At 42.9% G+C, this 17,244-nt stretch overlaps 1 protein-coding gene across 3 annotated transcripts; it reads left to right on the top strand.

The window, feature by feature from the left end:
• The first annotated feature begins 10,078 nt into the window (after nucleotides 1-10,078).
• Nucleotides 10,079-15,952, top strand: LOC308464223 (uncharacterized protein). 3 transcript variants are annotated; one of them, XM_080983343.1, is made up of 2 exons: nucleotides 10,079-10,168; nucleotides 14,736-15,952. In XM_080983343.1, exon 2 carries the CDS (start codon nucleotides 14,791-14,793, stop codon nucleotides 15,769-15,771), a length of 981 nt encoding a protein of 326 aa, XP_080839469.1. In that variant the 5' UTR covers nucleotides 10,079-10,168; nucleotides 14,736-14,790; the 3' UTR covers nucleotides 15,772-15,952. The 3 variants fall into 3 exon arrangements, with proteins under 3 accessions (XP_080839469.1, XP_080839468.1, XP_080839467.1); XM_080983342.1 differs by lacking the exon at nucleotides 10,079-10,168 and adding an exon at nucleotides 10,241-10,310; XM_080983341.1 differs by lacking the exon at nucleotides 10,079-10,168 and adding an exon at nucleotides 10,891-10,981.
• The last annotated feature ends 1,292 nt before the right edge of the window (nucleotides 15,953-17,244 follow it).

Raw genomic sequence — 17,244 nt, 5'->3', positions numbered from 1 at the left:
AATCACAAAATTGTAGGGTTGGAAGTGTCATCTAATCTAACCCCCAGCAGTGCAGGAATCACAGCTAAAGAATCCCTGACAAGTGGCCATCCGACCTCTGTTTAAAAATTTCCAGTGAAGTTGAGTCCACCACCATCTGAGGTAGTCCATTCTACTGTCACACAGCTCTTACCACCCATTAATTTCAATGGGTCTACTCTGAGTAGACATTAGTTGGATATGATCTGTATTATTTGGGCTCTGTTTGGGTCCCTATAAACTATATTCCAGTTTTTCTGGCTGCATCATACCCATTGGAGGGCTTGAGATTATTGTCCTGGTGACCTCAGCATTAATAATGGGGTATGGTAAGCTCAGGTACCAGTGGACACATTTGCCATTTTGAGAAAATGCCATTGATGCCAGAGGCTTGCAAACTCTCTATCTATCCATCTATTTATCTATCTATACCTATCCCCATATCCATATTGGTTCTCTGATGGCCCACTTATAGCACCTGAATTTCCAGTAAGATACATCCAATTGCAGTGTGTGTGTGTGGCCTTTCTAGGCACTTTTGAGTGAGCCTTGCAAAAAGGTAGGTAATAATTTAAAAATGAGAGATCGATGCATAGCAAGGGGGTGACAGTTACACCAAATTGTATCCCTGTTTTTTTGCTATCTGAAGAGTCATGTAAATTACCTGCTGCTCCTCACTTGGTTTAATGCATAGCTATACTTTGCTTCTGATCTGTTGTTCAAGGCCTCCCTCTGCTATTAATTCTAGGCCCTCTCCCCCCTCCCCCTTCTAAGGCACCAGCTAGTTCCCTGGTTAATTGAGGATAGATTTGCAAGGGCATTAATTTAACGGCAAAGATAAGCACCATACAAGCTAGCAGGGTGTCTCCGGCAAGACCAATGGACCCGCCCAGGCTAATGGGGCTCTGGGGTTTATCAAAGTCTGTGTACTGCAATTTGAATTTAAGTGTGCTAGGCTTTAATGGCGGGAACCTGCCAATAAATATATTTTTATGGTTGCTGCAAATAGACAAATGCTTGACAGATCTGTGCATGGGACCCGTTTCTGCCATTAGCAAAGTACATGAAAAACAGACCTCTGGGAAGGTCTGCTGCCACTTTTTATCAAACAGAGATGGGGAAGCAGATCAATAGAATGGCAAGATCAATCATCAGCTGATCGGTTATGTCCCCCCCCCCCCGCTCCGACTTTCTAATTCTTTTCCAACTTCTGAACCATGATTTCTATTGAAATGAATTTTATATGTTGGAGAGAGTAGGCCTAGGTATGTATTCAAACATGGGGAATATTGTGTTAGTTTTCCTTATTCTGATGCTAGTGCTTCTGTCCAGTTTTCTAACCCTAATTGATGTTTGTTCCTACTGAGTGCTAAAGAGTGAGTTTTCATTGGGAAAGGTTCGGTGTTAAAAAATGGGTACTCTGACACAGAGCGTTAAAGCATAGACCAGTGCCTGGAAAGAGTGGAATGAACGGTAAGCATGAATAAGCCCTAAGAGACATTAGAGAGAGGGGATAAGTGGAAGATGGAGGCAAGCTGAAACAGGGGAAGAAATGTATTCAGCTGTATGCACTGCATTTGAAAAAAGAAGGTGGATAAAGAGCGTTATACTAAAGGCTTTCCAGCAGGAGGATGGGAAAAGCTACAGTGCCTGTATTTCCTCAGTGCTATTCTTCTAGAAAAAGAGGTGGCAGAACTCACCATGAACACCTCCCTCATTCTCTTAGAATGGCAATGGTGCCCACCTGAGAGGTGCCGGAACTGAATTCCGATGAGCTCTGGCTAGGAAAAAAAGCCCTGTGTTTATTCATTTATTCATGAGAGAGAGAAAGAGAAATCTGCCTTTTAGCCTTAAAAGGCTCCCACAAACAAGACAATCCCTGTCCCAGGCCTACAGGCTAAACAGACCCAGCACAAAAGGAATAGGGATTGAAAGGGACTCCGGGAGCAAACTTGGGTAAGAGTTCTTTTTAATAAGCAGGTTAGGTGGAGATTTACAAGGAGAGAAGGAGCCAAAAGTTGCTGTTTACTCAGCAGGATTTGCACCAGATTTCAGGGGGCCCTTGGTTAGGTGCTGATGATGCTCCCCATACCCAAGCACACAACCAACCGTGGCAGGTAACGATGGATATTTGCCATCAGTTCATTTCATGGTTCTACAATCAGTGGCATCGCAGTTTAGGTAAAGTAAAATGGCAACCAGCCACCATGGGTGGAAGCTGAGCTTAGCCATTTAAAAGAACCACTGGCTGTCACTCACCACTGAAAAGCATCTGAGGGCTCAGCAGGGAGGGTTGTAAATGGGACCCTCAGCCTGTGCCTAACCTGGCCAATTGCTGGTACTGAGCCCATCTCTCAATGAAGTGGCCCTGCCTATTCCTATTCCTGCTTCTGCTTGCCAATGAGCAGCTAAAGATGCAGGAGCCTCACCTGAAGAAAAGTTGGCAACCCTGGAACAAAATATTTAAAAGATGTAGAGCTGCTCCTGCACATCTTGTTTAAAGTGTAATTCATCCCTTACTTAGATGTTAATCCCATGAAATGCTTCACTCACCTCTATTGGGCTGCCGGTTGACTACCTCACAAAATAGGTGTGAAAAATGGAAGCATGCCAAACTAACTGGGTCACATCCTGCCATCTGGTGTGCCCAAGCATGGTACAATTCTTAAGGGATGTTGTTTTTAACAAAAGAGAACATGTTTGATGAAGCCTGCACAGCATCTCGCTGCGTATGTTCCATACATTGAAAAGGCAAATCAGCAAACAACACAGTGTGACACTGGACTATATCTGTCACAGTATATACACAGTGACAGATGGCAACTTGATCATTTATTTACATTTCCTCATAGCATGAATGCAGCAGTGACTATTTAATAGCAATGGTGTCAGTGAAGTGTTTCTAAAACAAAATGTAAAGGAGGCAATGCTTCTCCATTAAACTGAAGAACTGATTTGCCCAGCGATGAAATGTTCCTTCAGTGGAATTGCTGTCCTGGACCTATTGTGGGGACATGTTTCTGTTTAAGCGCCTAGACCTTTATACAGTTAACCTATGCACCATTTGACATCTTATTTTAAGAGTATAACATGAACACAGGAGCAAGTTCCATAGTTTAACTATGTGCTGTGTAAAGGAAGAATTTGTTTTATCTGCCCTAAATAATCTGTCCTAAATAATTTCACCCAGCTTCATTGGATGAAAGGAGATAATGGATGGTCATGAATGTAAGTTGTGTACACACTATATGGCTGAAGAATATTCTTTCCCTCAAAGAATTTTGGGCACTGTCATTTACTCGTCACAGATTTACAATTCCCAGCAACCCTTAATAAACTATAGTGCCCAGAAATCATTGTGGTGGGGGGATATGTGTTGTGTGTTCTTTAAAGGTATAGTGTATACACAGCCAATGCCTGGGGCAGGGAAGCATCTCGTGAATCCAGAACTAGCAGTATTTTCTGGGAAGATTTGTGTGTCTTTAACAGCTTCACTATAAACATTCTTCACAATGGATTTATTTATGCACAAGCTAAGTGGGCTACACTCTAGGACAGGGGCTGGCAAAGTTTTCCTTGCCTGGGCGGGTTCACTCCAGCGGAGTGAGTGTGTGCACCCACGATTTCCGGTGTCTGCGTCTGCGCAGATGTGATTTTCGGTGCCATGGAAGTGAGTCCCCGCACTGCGCTGCACCGGTTTAGCGCAGTGCATGGGGGCTCGTCGAGGGAGAGGCTCGTGGGCCACTTAAACAACCCCCGTGGGCCACTTGTGGAACCCCTGTTCTAGGACCTCAGGTTACAAGGTGCCCCTAAATACTCTCACACACCCTGCCCTTAATGTTAAATTTTGCAGAATTGCTTCAAAAAAATGGAATAGGGGAAACAGACACTAAAACAGATATTATTGTTGTCCTATGGAGTGTGTGTGTGTGTGTGTGTGTGTGTGTGTGTGTTGCCCTATCATGTTTGTAAGTCTGTCCAGGATCAGGTTTCTATAAAATGTGAAACAGTACCAGTGGCAAATGAGGTTTGATTTGGGTCAAGAGTAGCCCACGCCAAACTTACTGTGAATCATACGCATTTTAAAAAACATGACTTGGCTTGCAAAATTCGGGTGCGGATTTTGAAGGCTGACTGTATTTCAGTTAACATATTTCTTGTTTGTTTTTTCCTTCTATTTTATTTTGTTCAATTGAAATATTCTCAGTAAAAAGTGCTAATTAAATGCTAACAGAATGAAGTTTGTGCCCCATCCTTGCCTTACACTCACCAAATTATAAAGTAGCTCTAAAGCATACTGTAAATGTAGCAGAAAAACAGGTGCCTTTTTTTAGTAGGGAAGAAAGTTTTAAGAAAGTGGATGACAGGTTTTGGAACAGCACTAGTTTAAACCATTATGGCTGCAGCCTCCTGGGGCTTATGCCCAGAATGCACAGAACTTCATGGTACTTATTTATGAGGAAATATCTATAAGGACAGATTGCTTGTGCTCCTGTGGCAAAGGGATATACAATCTCTGTGCTTAAAACTAAGTAGCTGTTTTGCCTGTGATAAAATTGCTATGAAGTATAAAAATATAACAAAGAAATGCTTGTAAAATATGCAGCCTTTTCCCAGTTTAATCTTTAATATACCAAAGGGCAAATCTTCTGAAACTCGTTGAGAAATATGTTCATGTCTGGAAGCCTGACAAGATGTTGACTGTCTGTCCACCTCTCTCCTCATCCCAGGAAGTAACAGGAGTTCGTAGCTCCATTTAAAAAACTAAAGAGAAAAAGCTGGCACTATTTGCCCATTTGGATAGGCTGTGCAACTTTCAGTATGTCAAAGTTATCTTGTTAGGAGCATATTTGTCACACTATTGATCCACCTAGCCCAATATCTTTACAGAGTGACTCACCACATTTTAAATGCTGCAAATTTCATCCTAGGCATGAAAAAGAAACCTGTTTAAATGAATTTTACATAGCTGGCATCATTTTTAATTGAGGTGCTGGTTCTGATGTACAACAGTATCAGTCCTTGGGGGACTCTAGTTTCTATACCCTTCTATCGGAAGAACTGTCCATTTATTCCTGTTCTCCACTTACTGTTGCTTAACCAATTCCTCATCCATAAGCGGCCCTCTTATTCCATGACAGCTAAGTTCACTTTCGTGAAGTGCTTTGTCAAAATCTTTTTTGAAAGTCCGTTATGTCATCTGGGTCACCTGCATCAAGATTCTTGTTGTCAAGGGGCTCTAATAGGTTTGTGAGACAGATCTTACCTTTCCAGAAGCCATGCTGATTCTACTTCAGCAAGCCTTATTCTCCTAAATGCTTGGCTATTTTACTTTAACAATACTTTCCATCAGTTTTCCACCAATTACAGAGGTTGATCTTAGGAACAAGTACATACATCTGTTAGAAGATCAGCAATTTCACAGCTGAGGCCTTTGAGATCCCTCAGGAGGATGCCATCCAAACCTGGTGATTTGTCAGTTTTTGTTTTGTCAATAAAAGCCTAGCTAACACTCATCCCATACCATTAAAAGTTTCACCAGTGTCCTGCTGATTAAGAGACTGTTTACAGAATGCAAGTGGGTCAGTCTTCTTCTTTTAACCCTGATCACAAACTTAACCCTAAGTATTGACATCTATGGATTTTTGGAAGGTACGCTGATCTAGAATATGACTTTGTAACGCTTGTGAATTGACTGTCCCAGAAAGAACTAAGATACAAGATCGGTTCTCCAGTGAGGAAACCAGGGATCTGACCTAAACATTCATGACATTCTTTGCAGGGATTTTCATGAGGCTTCGGATCTTCCCCAGGAGCCTCTGTTCTTTCTGAAAGGAGTAACTTTTTTTTTCACCTTTATTGACTCAAGGTGTCTAAAAAAGTTGAAAGCAATCTTGCTCCCTTCTGAATGAAGCAGATAAGGCTCTAGATATGTAAAGTTATGATCTCTTTAATAAAAGATGTCTGACTGGTGCTGGCAGGAGATAAATTATGTGAGGTCATAATCTCATCTTGAACTAACTTCTGCTCCCATCTCCAAACTTCAGCTCTGCCCTAAAACTCTGTTATCTTGACTGGTGAAATAACAGACCAAACATACTCTGTAACTGAAGAACTGTATTCTGGGGTAGCTGCAATGATTGGTTTTTATTGCAAGGCCTTGATCTTGGGAGCTTTGTGAATGCTAAAATTGTGGAGTTTGTAATAAAAAGTTGTCAGAGCATCTCTGCTGCCCTCTTAAAAGGAGCAGCAGGCTGCCCTCCCTGGCCTCTGTCTGAACAGGAACGGAAGGCTGCAATCCTGCACAGAATTAAGCATGTCTGAGTCCCTTTGCTTGAAGCCACAGTGCCAAAGCCTAGCTCTCAATTTTATACCTCTCCCCCCATAAATAAGCAGTGGGTTAAGTTAAGAATTACGATGGTCATGTAAGGGCACTGGTGCTGAAATTCCCAGATCTGGCTGCTCAGGTAGACTGCTCCTGCCCAAAGCTTTACGCAACCCACACATCTCCAGCCCCTTTACAACTGGTGGCTGCTGTCTGAATCTTCCCTTCCCCCTACATATTACAAAAAGATTCTATGGCAGAAAAACACATATTTTGCCTATACTTTGCATACTCATGTTTGCAAAGCGGTTCCCCCTAAAATAAAGCATTTCTTTTCACTAATATATTCTTATGACAGTGGTTTTCAACCAGTGTGCCTTGGCACCCTGGGGTGCCTTGAATGATGGTCAGGGGTGCCACAGGCAACACTGGCCTCTGTCCCTCTTTCCTTCGCTCCCTCCTCTGATGCCCTCTCATGTTTCTGCCTCCCCAAGGCTTGCACAGCTTTTTATTGCAGCAGTCCTGGCTATAAGCTCCACAGGCGAATGGTGCCTCTGGGAGGCAACTCTCTTTGGGGCAAAGGGGCAGCTCAGAGACCCAGGACGGCAGCAGCAGCTGCCCAGAGGACTCCCAAGGAGAGGGGAAAGGAGAGGAGGCTGAGGGAACACCCCACAAGGGAGGGTGTTCGACAAAAGGGTGGGAGGTTGCCAACTCTGCAGTCAAGGGGTGACATAACTGGGCTACTGGGCCCCACAGGGGTGTTGCAGAAAGAATGTAGATGGTTAAGGGAGTCATGGATTCAAAAAGGCTGAAAACCTCTGTGTTATGAGCTGGGGGGGGGGTCAGTCTGGATGATACCCAAACCTGTGATCCTGGATGGGTGAGGGTTAGACTCTATAGGAGAGAAATAATCTAAACTACAGTAGTCCCTTTATTTAGGCAATGACTTTGGCTGGCTGAAGAACAGTAGCCAGAGTTGTGGATGAGTTGGGGGTGGGGAAAACAGGCTGGAAGATGGAGACACATGGACATGTCTTGCTCTGTGCTGAACTTTGGGGCTTTCTTGGAATCCTAATGGGGAAACAAGATCTATAGGGGTGCTTATGCTTTGAGCCCCTCCATCTTATGCTCATGTTAAATATATGTGTAAATAAAACTTTATATTCCACAATCTCTTTTGACCTTCATTCATAGCTGTCAACGTTTCCCTTTTTTAAAGGGAAATTCCCTTATTCTGAATAGGATTCCTTGCAAGAAAAGGGAAAAGTTGACAGCTATGCTTTCATTCCAAGCAAAACGAACCCTGGGTAAGTGTTTGGAACCCCTTGAGTCTCACACTACTCAGAGATTGAGGTGGGGTGTAACATTAGATATCTTTATCTACAGTGTGACCCCAACATATATGTATATGTACATTTATATGTACATTAATTTGCCAGAGAGCTGCACCACAAAACTCAGATGAGCAAATTTTGAAAGATGGCTTTGTTTTGGTTTGTGAGTATCACAAATGAGGGAGGTTTACCTTTAAATTTGAGCTGAATCAAAGGGCTCCTCCATCTCAACCCTACACTATAAGAACAGGACTTCCAAGCATTAAATACTTTCACCTGTGCTAGCAGTCAATCACAATATTTCTCCTTAAAAGAACAGTACACCATCAACACACTTCACTTTGCTACATAAAGGTAAAGGTAAAGGACCCCTGACAGTTAAGTCCAGTCACGAACGACTCTGGGGTTGCGGTGCTCATCTCATTTTACTGGCTGAGGGAGCCGACGTTTGTCGGCAGACAGTTTTTCCGGGTCATGTGGCCAGCATGACTAAGCCGCTTCTGGCAAAACCAGAACAGCACACGGAAACACCATTTACCTTCCCACTGGAGGAGTACCTATTTATCTACTTGCATTTTGACATGCTTTCGAACTGCTAAGTTGGCAGGAGCTGGGATCAAGCAACAGGAGCTCAACCCATCGTGGGGATTCGAACCGCCGACCTTCTGATCGGCAAGCCCAAGGCTCAGTGGTTTAGACCACAGCGCCACCCGCGTCCCATTTGCTACATGCTGTACAGCAAATAAATTAACAAAGACCCAGCTTGGGAGCTTGTCAGAAACAGATCTTGAAGGAAGGAGAGGAGGAGGAATTCACTAGCAGAAATCCATGATGAATCACTACAAAACAGGGTCTTTGTCTGTCCCACTCATCTATCCTATTTTACAGTCATCCAAGTTGGTGGCCATTACTGTCTCCTGTAAGAGCAAGTGCCATAGTTTAACTGTGTGCTGTGTGAAGAAAGACTTTCTTTTATCTCTCCCAATCTTCCAACGTTCAGCATCAATGGATGTCCACAAGCTCTAGTAGTATGAAACTGAGCTTTGCCCTTTTTTCTCTCTCTTTCTGCTACCTCTTTCCCAGTCCTTTCCTCCATGGCAGCTGCATGAAGCTAGGTCCAGACTGCAAGTGGCCTTAAGGGTGTCATTTCCCTGCTCCCCACTGCTCCCCTAAATCTAGCTCCCAAATGTGATGCCATCATTTCAAAGGTGAAAATGAATTACGGTAACAAATATGGAGAATCGGGTTAAAAAAAAGAAATAAATAAACTGGGATTCTACCTGTCAAATTGTCACAGTTCATGTACATGCCCCATACACAGCATGAACATGTCGGAAGTGGCCGACATGTTCAGTGGGATTCTACCTGTCAAATTGTCACAGTTCATGTACATGCCCCATACACAGCATGAACATGTCGGAAGTGGCCCAAACAGGTATTCTACATTTTAAATGCACTGACTGAACAATATGTTAACCAAGGAGGCAGGGGGAAGGTCTTACCTGTCCAATACACTATAAATTCTTAACGGTAAATATGGTGTTTGCTTGTACCAGGAGTCTGAATAGTGATCACTTCCTCTAATAGAGGAGTCAGCTGATGATGGATGAGAGGACTGTAGCCAAAATTGGATCACTGTGGAGAAAGTGGGATGTATCAGCAGGCTCAACAAACCCAACCTTTGCAGATACATACATATATATATATATATATATATATATATATATATATGTTTTCGTTTACCTGATGTAATTGTGCATTTTTAACTATTGATTTTTTATTGCATTGTTTATTTCTGTTGTTTTAGATTATACATCCTTTGGGATAGAATTCTTATTTTGATTTGCACAGTGCCATACGCATTGACGGTGCTTTATAAATAAGTGTTAATAAAATAACAAGCCAAAAATATGGCGGGAGGGGGGATCCCCAGGAATTAAGTAAAACCAGAACAAATTACAGTGGTACCTCGGGTTACAGACGCTTCAGGTTACAGTCTCCTCTAACCCAGAAATAGTACCTCAGGTTAAGAACTTTGCTTCAGGGTGAGAACTGAAATCGTGCTCTGGCGGTGCAGTGGCAGCAGGAGGCCCCATTAGCTAAAGTGGTACCTCAGGTTAAGAACAGTTTCAGGTTAAGAACGGACCTCCGGAACGAATTAAGTTCTTAACCCGAGGTACCACTGTAATGAGGAATGAGTGCATTCACCACAGAATGCTGAGTACCTCTTTGTGGGTGCGAGCAGAAAAACACAGGGATGAATGGAATGGAATATCCTTGAAGAGAACATGGCCAGCCACACCTTGAACCAGGCCACCCTGCGCTGTAACATTTTGTTGTAGTTCCCGCATGTTAAGCAGGATTGGGGAAACTTTTCCCGCCCAAGGGCTGCCTTCCACCTCAGGCTGCCTTCTATGGCCACAGGCCAGTGGTGGGCAGGGCAAGAGGAAAATGTGACTGGAGCAGAAGAGAGGAGTCTTACTTCTGAACAGTAGGCTACATTCCAAACATGCAGAAAGCCAGAGGTTTCTACTCACACCCCTCTCTGTCAAGGCAAGCGAAAGGCATTATCACAAAACAAGGGCCTATTCCAGTCAGGCAAAAGCATTCAAGAAATATGCCAAGCAGGACTGGTAAGGGGCATTGCTTTGGGAACATCCTGAGGGCCAAATAAAGAGGCATGGGGCCACATTCAGTTCCTGGGCATGAAATTCTCCATCCCTGTCCTAAAATCCAAATACTGCCTTGCATGCAGCCTGAGCCCCTCTACATCTACTCAGAAGGAAATGCTCTGTATTCACTTGGACTTTCAAGTAAATGTACACCAGATTTCAGTTTAATCTATAATGAAATTCCCTCTCTATTCTCTGTGTAGTTTTTAATTTTAAAAACTGAGTACGGTAACTCTGCCCCTCTATCGTTATAGAAATGAATCATCTTTTCAAGACTGCATTTGATGTCCAGCTGGTTAGATAGTCTGCATATGTGGAAAAAAATATATTAGCTTTACCTTTTCACCTCACTTGCAACTCATAATATACTAACTGCCACCATGTCTCTTATTGCTGGTATTGATCTTTCCCAAGCAAGAATCAAAAGTGGCCACAAGTTACATGTGCAACATTGGCATAATCATAAAAGAAAACAGCAAGCTAGCTAATTAAATAGAAAGGAACAATTACAAAGTGGGGCTATATGTTCAGATTGCCAAAGTTCAGGGAGGAAGTTTTTGTGTGTGACACAAAGCCCTATTTAAACCTGCCTGTGTGGGATTAATTGAGGGTAGGTGTGGTCCAGCAAGGAGGTAAGTGATTTGAATACTTGCATTGAGCTGCTTCGGGGTATTATTCATATTATTATTATATTTCTATACTGCAAAAACACTTGGGTTTAGATAATGCTTAGGTATTGTTGTCATTTTTAGAATGCTATACTGCTTTTCAAGGAAATTTCAAAGCAGTGTGCCCTGTTTAAAAAAAATACAATAATAAGAGCAAAAATAAAATAAAATGAAACTTCAGAGGTAAAAAAATATGTAATAAGCATTTGAAAGTTTGTGGGTTTGTTTGTTTGTTTTAAGAAGTAGTGGCTCAGCTCATGTGTCTACCTGGGAGTAAGTCCCTTTGAATTTGATGGAGCTTGCGTGTGAGTAGACATGCAAAAGTTTGCATTGTGAATGTGTCTTTGGAAGGGCAGTCTAGTGGGGGCTTCACATGCCTCTCACTGTAAAACCTTTGAAAGGTTTGGAGATATAGCAAATAAAGAAACATGCTTTTCATTAAAAGATGCAATTTGTCTGATCTTAAATGTGAGGTGTGGTGAATGGAGGGCATATTCCATTATTATTTGAACTTCAGAAACTAGTGGGGCAGTCACTTAAGCATTGTCCCCACCAAAAGAGAGGATAGATTTGCAGATCTGCAAATATAGAAATGGCAGGGCTGTATCCAACTAACTTCTATCCATTGAAAAGGATGAACCCAATTCATGTCCATTGGTTTATTGGGTTTCATCTGAGCCGAACATGGTTGGATGCAACCTGATTATTATAATTTAAACAGAAATATGTAGAGGGAAGGACTGTGACCAGGTGATCTGGGTGCTTAACCATTAAGGGGCAACTTCACAGCCCCTCCTCCCGCTCCTCTCCCTTCTTATGGTTCTTTATCTTAAAATTGGACTTTCCTTCATAAAGCAGGGCACGTGGGTCACCCTAGAGGCTGATGGTTTAGTCCTGTGAAAAACAACCACAGTTTTTAGTCTTGCTTCCAAATGACTAATTGGAGTTCTTGGGAATATAAATCACTATGGTTAATAGCTGGACCTGCCCATCAAAATGAAAGATCTCCTCTCTCCTTGAACTCTAGTCAGAATGGTTTTATTTCTCAGCAGGAAAACACACATACGGCCATATCTTAGGGCAGCCATAGCCACAGAGCCACTTGGAAGATTAGGGGGTCTGACTCGAGGTGCCTTGTTAATGGTGTGATCCAGTTTAGATGCATGAGACTCATTCTTGAATCACCTCATAATTCAGCTTACGCACAGATCCAATACGCATCCCTAGCATATACCTGAACTAAATAATGGAACATATGAGGCAGTGTATATATTTGTGATATTACAACACTATTTATATAACACTTAGCATACTAAAGAGAATAGATGTTAAACATAAACAAAACAGGATGGAAGATACAGCTTGATAAATTAGGATCTGAATTTGCTAAAACAGTAAGTGGGGTTTGGATGTGGCTGAAATCTCATGCAAAGTGAATATTTTGCCCCCTCCAACACTCCAACAAAGGTTTTGTTGTGGTGAGCTCAATGGGATTGTGTCTGACTATGGCACCCTATGGCTGGCTTTGTCTTCCAGTGAGTGAGGGTAGATTAAGACTACAGTGTAAGGGAAGCTTGATAGGAAACTAATCTTATTCCTAGGCAGACTACTGGTACCAACAAATCCTTTCTAGAGGCTACAGTAATATCCTACTACTGGCACATGACACATAAGCTGCTTCCTTAAAATTGCTATATCTTTGATACAAGGGCTGGTGTCATTGAGCAATAGGTTTCTGAGACAAAAGTAAGTCTTGAATTCTGAACTGAATTTCCCATTGTTGAGCACAAAGTCAAGTTCAAGTCTCCCTTTCCTCACCATATGAACATGACTGGAACCTTACCCACTTTTTGGAAAATTGGGCTCAGACCATAAATATCAATTTCAGAGTGGCTTAAACCACAAAGCAAAGGGCAGTAAGCATACTTAGGGAGCCATCCAAACCTGAGATCCACTGGGCTGAGTAGTGGATCTCTGGCTGAGCCTGGGTACAGTGGGGACTAAGCTGGCTGATGTCCCTTATCATGGCTCAGCCAGTGATACACTGGTGTAAGTTTTCCATCTTGGCTCAGCCAAAGCCAACTGAGCCAAGACCAGGGTAAGTCCTGAAAAGGGCAGGGGGAGACTTGCCCCTATTCCACTCCCCGTTCATGCTTAGTCACATGACTAGCAACCCAGTGGAGGTTAAACTGGTAAAAAGAGTGGTGTAAGTCAAACCCTGATTAAAGGCTTGATCAAGCTCAGTTAGCCAGCAGTAGCCCTGCTCTTGAAAAGAGTTTGGAATGGGGTAAATTTCACTGGCCTTATCTACTACTGGTTTCCTGTAGTTTGGATTGCTCTTTTCTGTGTGAAGTTCTGTCATTATTGGGAGAAAGACCCGCTGAATTCCAAGTGAATGTGTGGTATGGAAGAGATTTTGGACAGAGCCCAAATCAAGAACTGAAGCAAGGCCACCTGGGACTTTTCTGATTCAGTGTTGTGTCTCTCAGAAGAGCCCAAAACTGAAAATGAGATTTCCAAAGTGTTTCAAATTGCCTTCTTCTTGTCTGTTATTTGAGCTTTGTTAGTTCTGCTTGTGGTGCTTTCTCAGAAAATGCTAGTTATTCAAGCCCTTCTGCCTCTTTTGCCATGTGCTCACTCAAATTGTCTTTGCACTTAGTTTATGTGGCTTTTGGTGCTAATTGAGCAGAATATAAACCTGAAGTTGTTGGGGGGGGTTGTTTTTTGTTTATTTTTATTGTTCATTCATTGTAACTCCCTAGTTCCTGCCCCCATCATTCTGGAAGTTGGCAGGTTACTTTCCTGGGGCATTTCCACAAAACCACAGGGAGGGAAGCAATTTTGTTTTTGTTCTCCTGCTCTCCCATCAACTTTAAATGTATCTAGCAGAAAGCCCTAGATCAATTGGTTTGCAATTTTGCAACCTTTTTACCTAGGGGGTACCTCTTTCATGTTTGTTGTTTGCAGACAAGTTGCCCATAAGACAACTGGGTAGGGAATATTAAGTAAGGTCTTTTCACACACATTGTAAAGGCTGTCCTTGCAGGAACCAAAGAAACAATCCTCTATTGCTATTCTTCTCAAATTTGGCAGGACTAAACTCCTCAGAAGGGGCTGTCGTGCTTGCAAATTTCATCCAATTCTGCCAAAAAGTTGCAACCATCTTTTGATTCTCCCCTAAAGGTGAATGGGGAAAGGTACAAAACTTCACTTTTTCCAAATTAGGTTTCTGATTCAGACCCCAGAACCTCCAATGAAGGAGAGTCAACCGCCATCCAAGGGATTCTGTTCCACTGTTGAAGAGCTCTTACCATCAAAAAGTCATTCCTAATGCTTAGTCAGAATCATCTTTCTTTCAGTTTGAATCCGTTGCTTGGGTCCTACCCTGTGGAGCAGCAGAAAATAAGATAATCCATAGCCTGGTATCAATCCTTGCAAACTAGCTATAGCTTTTCATAACTTTGTCCAACTTTATTTTTTGATAACTGCATGATCATCAAGCCAACACCTTCCTATTGTTACATCTGCTAGTTCTGCCTTTTTCCGATGTGATGCCCCCCAGTTGTTTTGCTTTACAGCTCCCATCTCCTGTGACCATTTACCATTGCTGGGTGAGGATGATGGGAATCTTAGTCCAAAATATCTGGAGAGCACTATGTAGGGTTGCTAAAAAATTACCAATGTTTTCCTAATCTGTTTTCTTTTTCTTTCTTGTCAGAAGGCCCTGAGGGGTTGTAAGTTGCTCCATAACTTGTTGCAGAAAGATATCAAGCATGGGCAACAGGAATAGCAAGCGGTCCCGAGAAGCGAACCCCATTATTCCAAGGTATACACTCACATCTCCTTCATTCAGTGCTTGTGCACGAAGACCCTGGCATGCTTCCATGGGCACTAGAAAGAGCTTTTATCCCAACAGGACTAAGCAAGAAAGGACTAAGCAATCTGCAGGTGCCCCAGGTGCCCCAAAGTTTATACAAAGACTAATGCATGCTCCCATGGGGAATAGAATGAGCTATTGTCCCCAAAGGACTATGGAAGAGATTGGGCAGGATACAGACCACCAAACTTTTTCAAGGTTTACACCAAGACCACAGGATGCTTCCATGGGGACCAAAGAGAGCTGTACTTCCAAGGGGTCTATAGAAGGGACTGAGGACATTGCAAGTGACCCACCTAGTTCAAAGTTTACACCAGGAGTGCAGGATGCTTCCATGCCAACTGGAAAAAGCTGTTCTCCCAATAAGTCTATAGAAGTGACTGTGCAAGTTGAAAGTCGCCCACCTAATTCAAAGATTAACCAAGATACAGCATTGGCTTCCTCTGGTCAGCAAGACATTGGAACTCAGAAACCAGCCAAAGAGTCTGCTGTGCAAACAGCTGATGCTAGCCATCAGGCCACCATGACTATGGCAGATACCTGGAGCTTAGATGACCTGGAGCTAGAAATCCAAGCCATGCTGCATATCCAGGTGCTGAGAGGGCTGCGCAACCAGAGGAAGAAGGTAAGGGCTGCTAAAGAAAGGAGAAGGTGGTCAAGGTGGTCAAAGAGACGAGGTGTCTTCCGCATCACTGGGAGATACCGTCTCTCACCAATAATGGAGGAAGCCTCACTGTCTGAAGTGAAGAGAAATGGAGATGATGAGAAGAAAATGGAAAACCCGAAGAGCCAACCATTCGTGAATGATGCTCCACCTGTCCTGGATGCCCCTCATGAAGATATGGATGCTCTACGTACTCAAGGCAACAGTCAATGAACTCCAATCTACTGTAACAAGCACAGAAAAGATGGACTTCCATGCTATGACAGACAATACACACAATGGTTCCAAACATTTAAAGAAACCTTCAGAAAGACTGATTGCTGGATAATGATGGTCAAGATGGAGGCTAGTGATAGGACAACTATATACAGTGAATGAGATCCGGGCTCTTGCACAACAAGTGTGTGAGCTGTTTTTTTTTGGGGGGGGGGAGAATATAGTTAATAAGAAATCTGGACATATCTGATTGCTCTAATGGACTTATTTAGGGGTGAGTAGGTGACACCCTTACTGGGATTGCCTTATTCTCGCTATATATGACACCTTGCTTTATGTGGATTTTAAACTTGCTGGCCCATGGATGATCTCCTTTTTCTTTCCTGATGCTATGATTGTTGACACCAGGATCTTAAAGTGATCAAGCCAATCTACCTGCAGAACCTCTGGCCCAACCTAGAATGCAAAGAGTCTGAAGTCAAGCTTCCAGATGAGTCAACTGCTAACACTTGCAGAATGCAACCTATACCAGAAAACCTACTTAAACCTGAGGTAGCTGGGAGAACTGAACTTCCATGTAGGGGCAACAATCCATGCAGCAGAATATGCAGCACCCTGAGGACCTACTCACTGTGCAGACCACTGAAAACAACTTTTTCTAGACTAAGAAGAATGACTAAGGCCTCCCAGGTTTCAAAGGCAGTAGAAAACCAGGATGCAGAAAAAGGACTCTTCAAAAGAGATGCCAAATGTCTTCTTACAAACAGGACTGCAATTCCTTCTGCCACTCAGTCTGCATTTATTCTGGAGGCAACTTGCTGATTTTGATGAAGTACAACATCTTCTTTTCATTCTGCTTGACTGTATCAGAGCTCATTCACTTTCTCATCTAATGCTAGATCTTCAGTTCTAAAACACAGTGCATGTGTGTGTGTGCTTTCAGGCACCCAGGACTGCTGCTAAGCATCAGAGACTTTCATTTTGATATAGTTCATAACTCATTTTGCTTGCAGCTCCTAACTGAGCACATTTCTGACCCTTCTTTCAGGTTTTCACATTCTTGTTGTAACCTCTCTTCCTTCAGCAGAACTGGATTACTTGTCTTCCTGATGCTCATTGAAGAGGGAACAGGAGACTTCTGCAGCACAAGGAGCATGTGTGAAATATCCTTCTTCTTGGAGACTAACTATGGCAGGCCTTTCATTTCAGTCCCGAAAAACTGCAGCCTCAGAGGGGATAATGCTACCAGTGTATGCACAGAGCCCCAAAGTTCACCAGACAAATCAGCTGCTTCTGATAGTTAACTACAACACAAATTTCTTAACTAGACTTGGCCTTTGATGTATTACAGCCTTCTCTAACCTGGAGCCCTCCAAATATATTGGACCACAAATCCCATCATCCCTCACCATTAGCTTTTCTGCCTGGGGCTGATGGGAGTTGTAGCACAAACATCTGGAAGACACCACG

Source organism: Podarcis pityusensis (assembly GCF_964106645.2).
Source record: "Podarcis pityusensis genome assembly, chromosome: 15".
NCBI classification, from domain to species: domain Eukaryota; kingdom Metazoa; phylum Chordata; class Lepidosauria; order Squamata; family Lacertidae; genus Podarcis; species Podarcis pityusensis.
The sequence above is the reverse complement of the archived record's forward strand: the minus strand, read 5'-3'. Positions and strand labels throughout refer to the sequence as shown.

What these genes read in the sequence shown, in the direction of transcription:
- LOC308464223 (XM_080983343.1), top strand. Translation starts at nt 14,791, where the DNA reads ATGGGCAACAGGAATAGCAAGCGGTCCCGAGAAGCGAACCCCATTATT.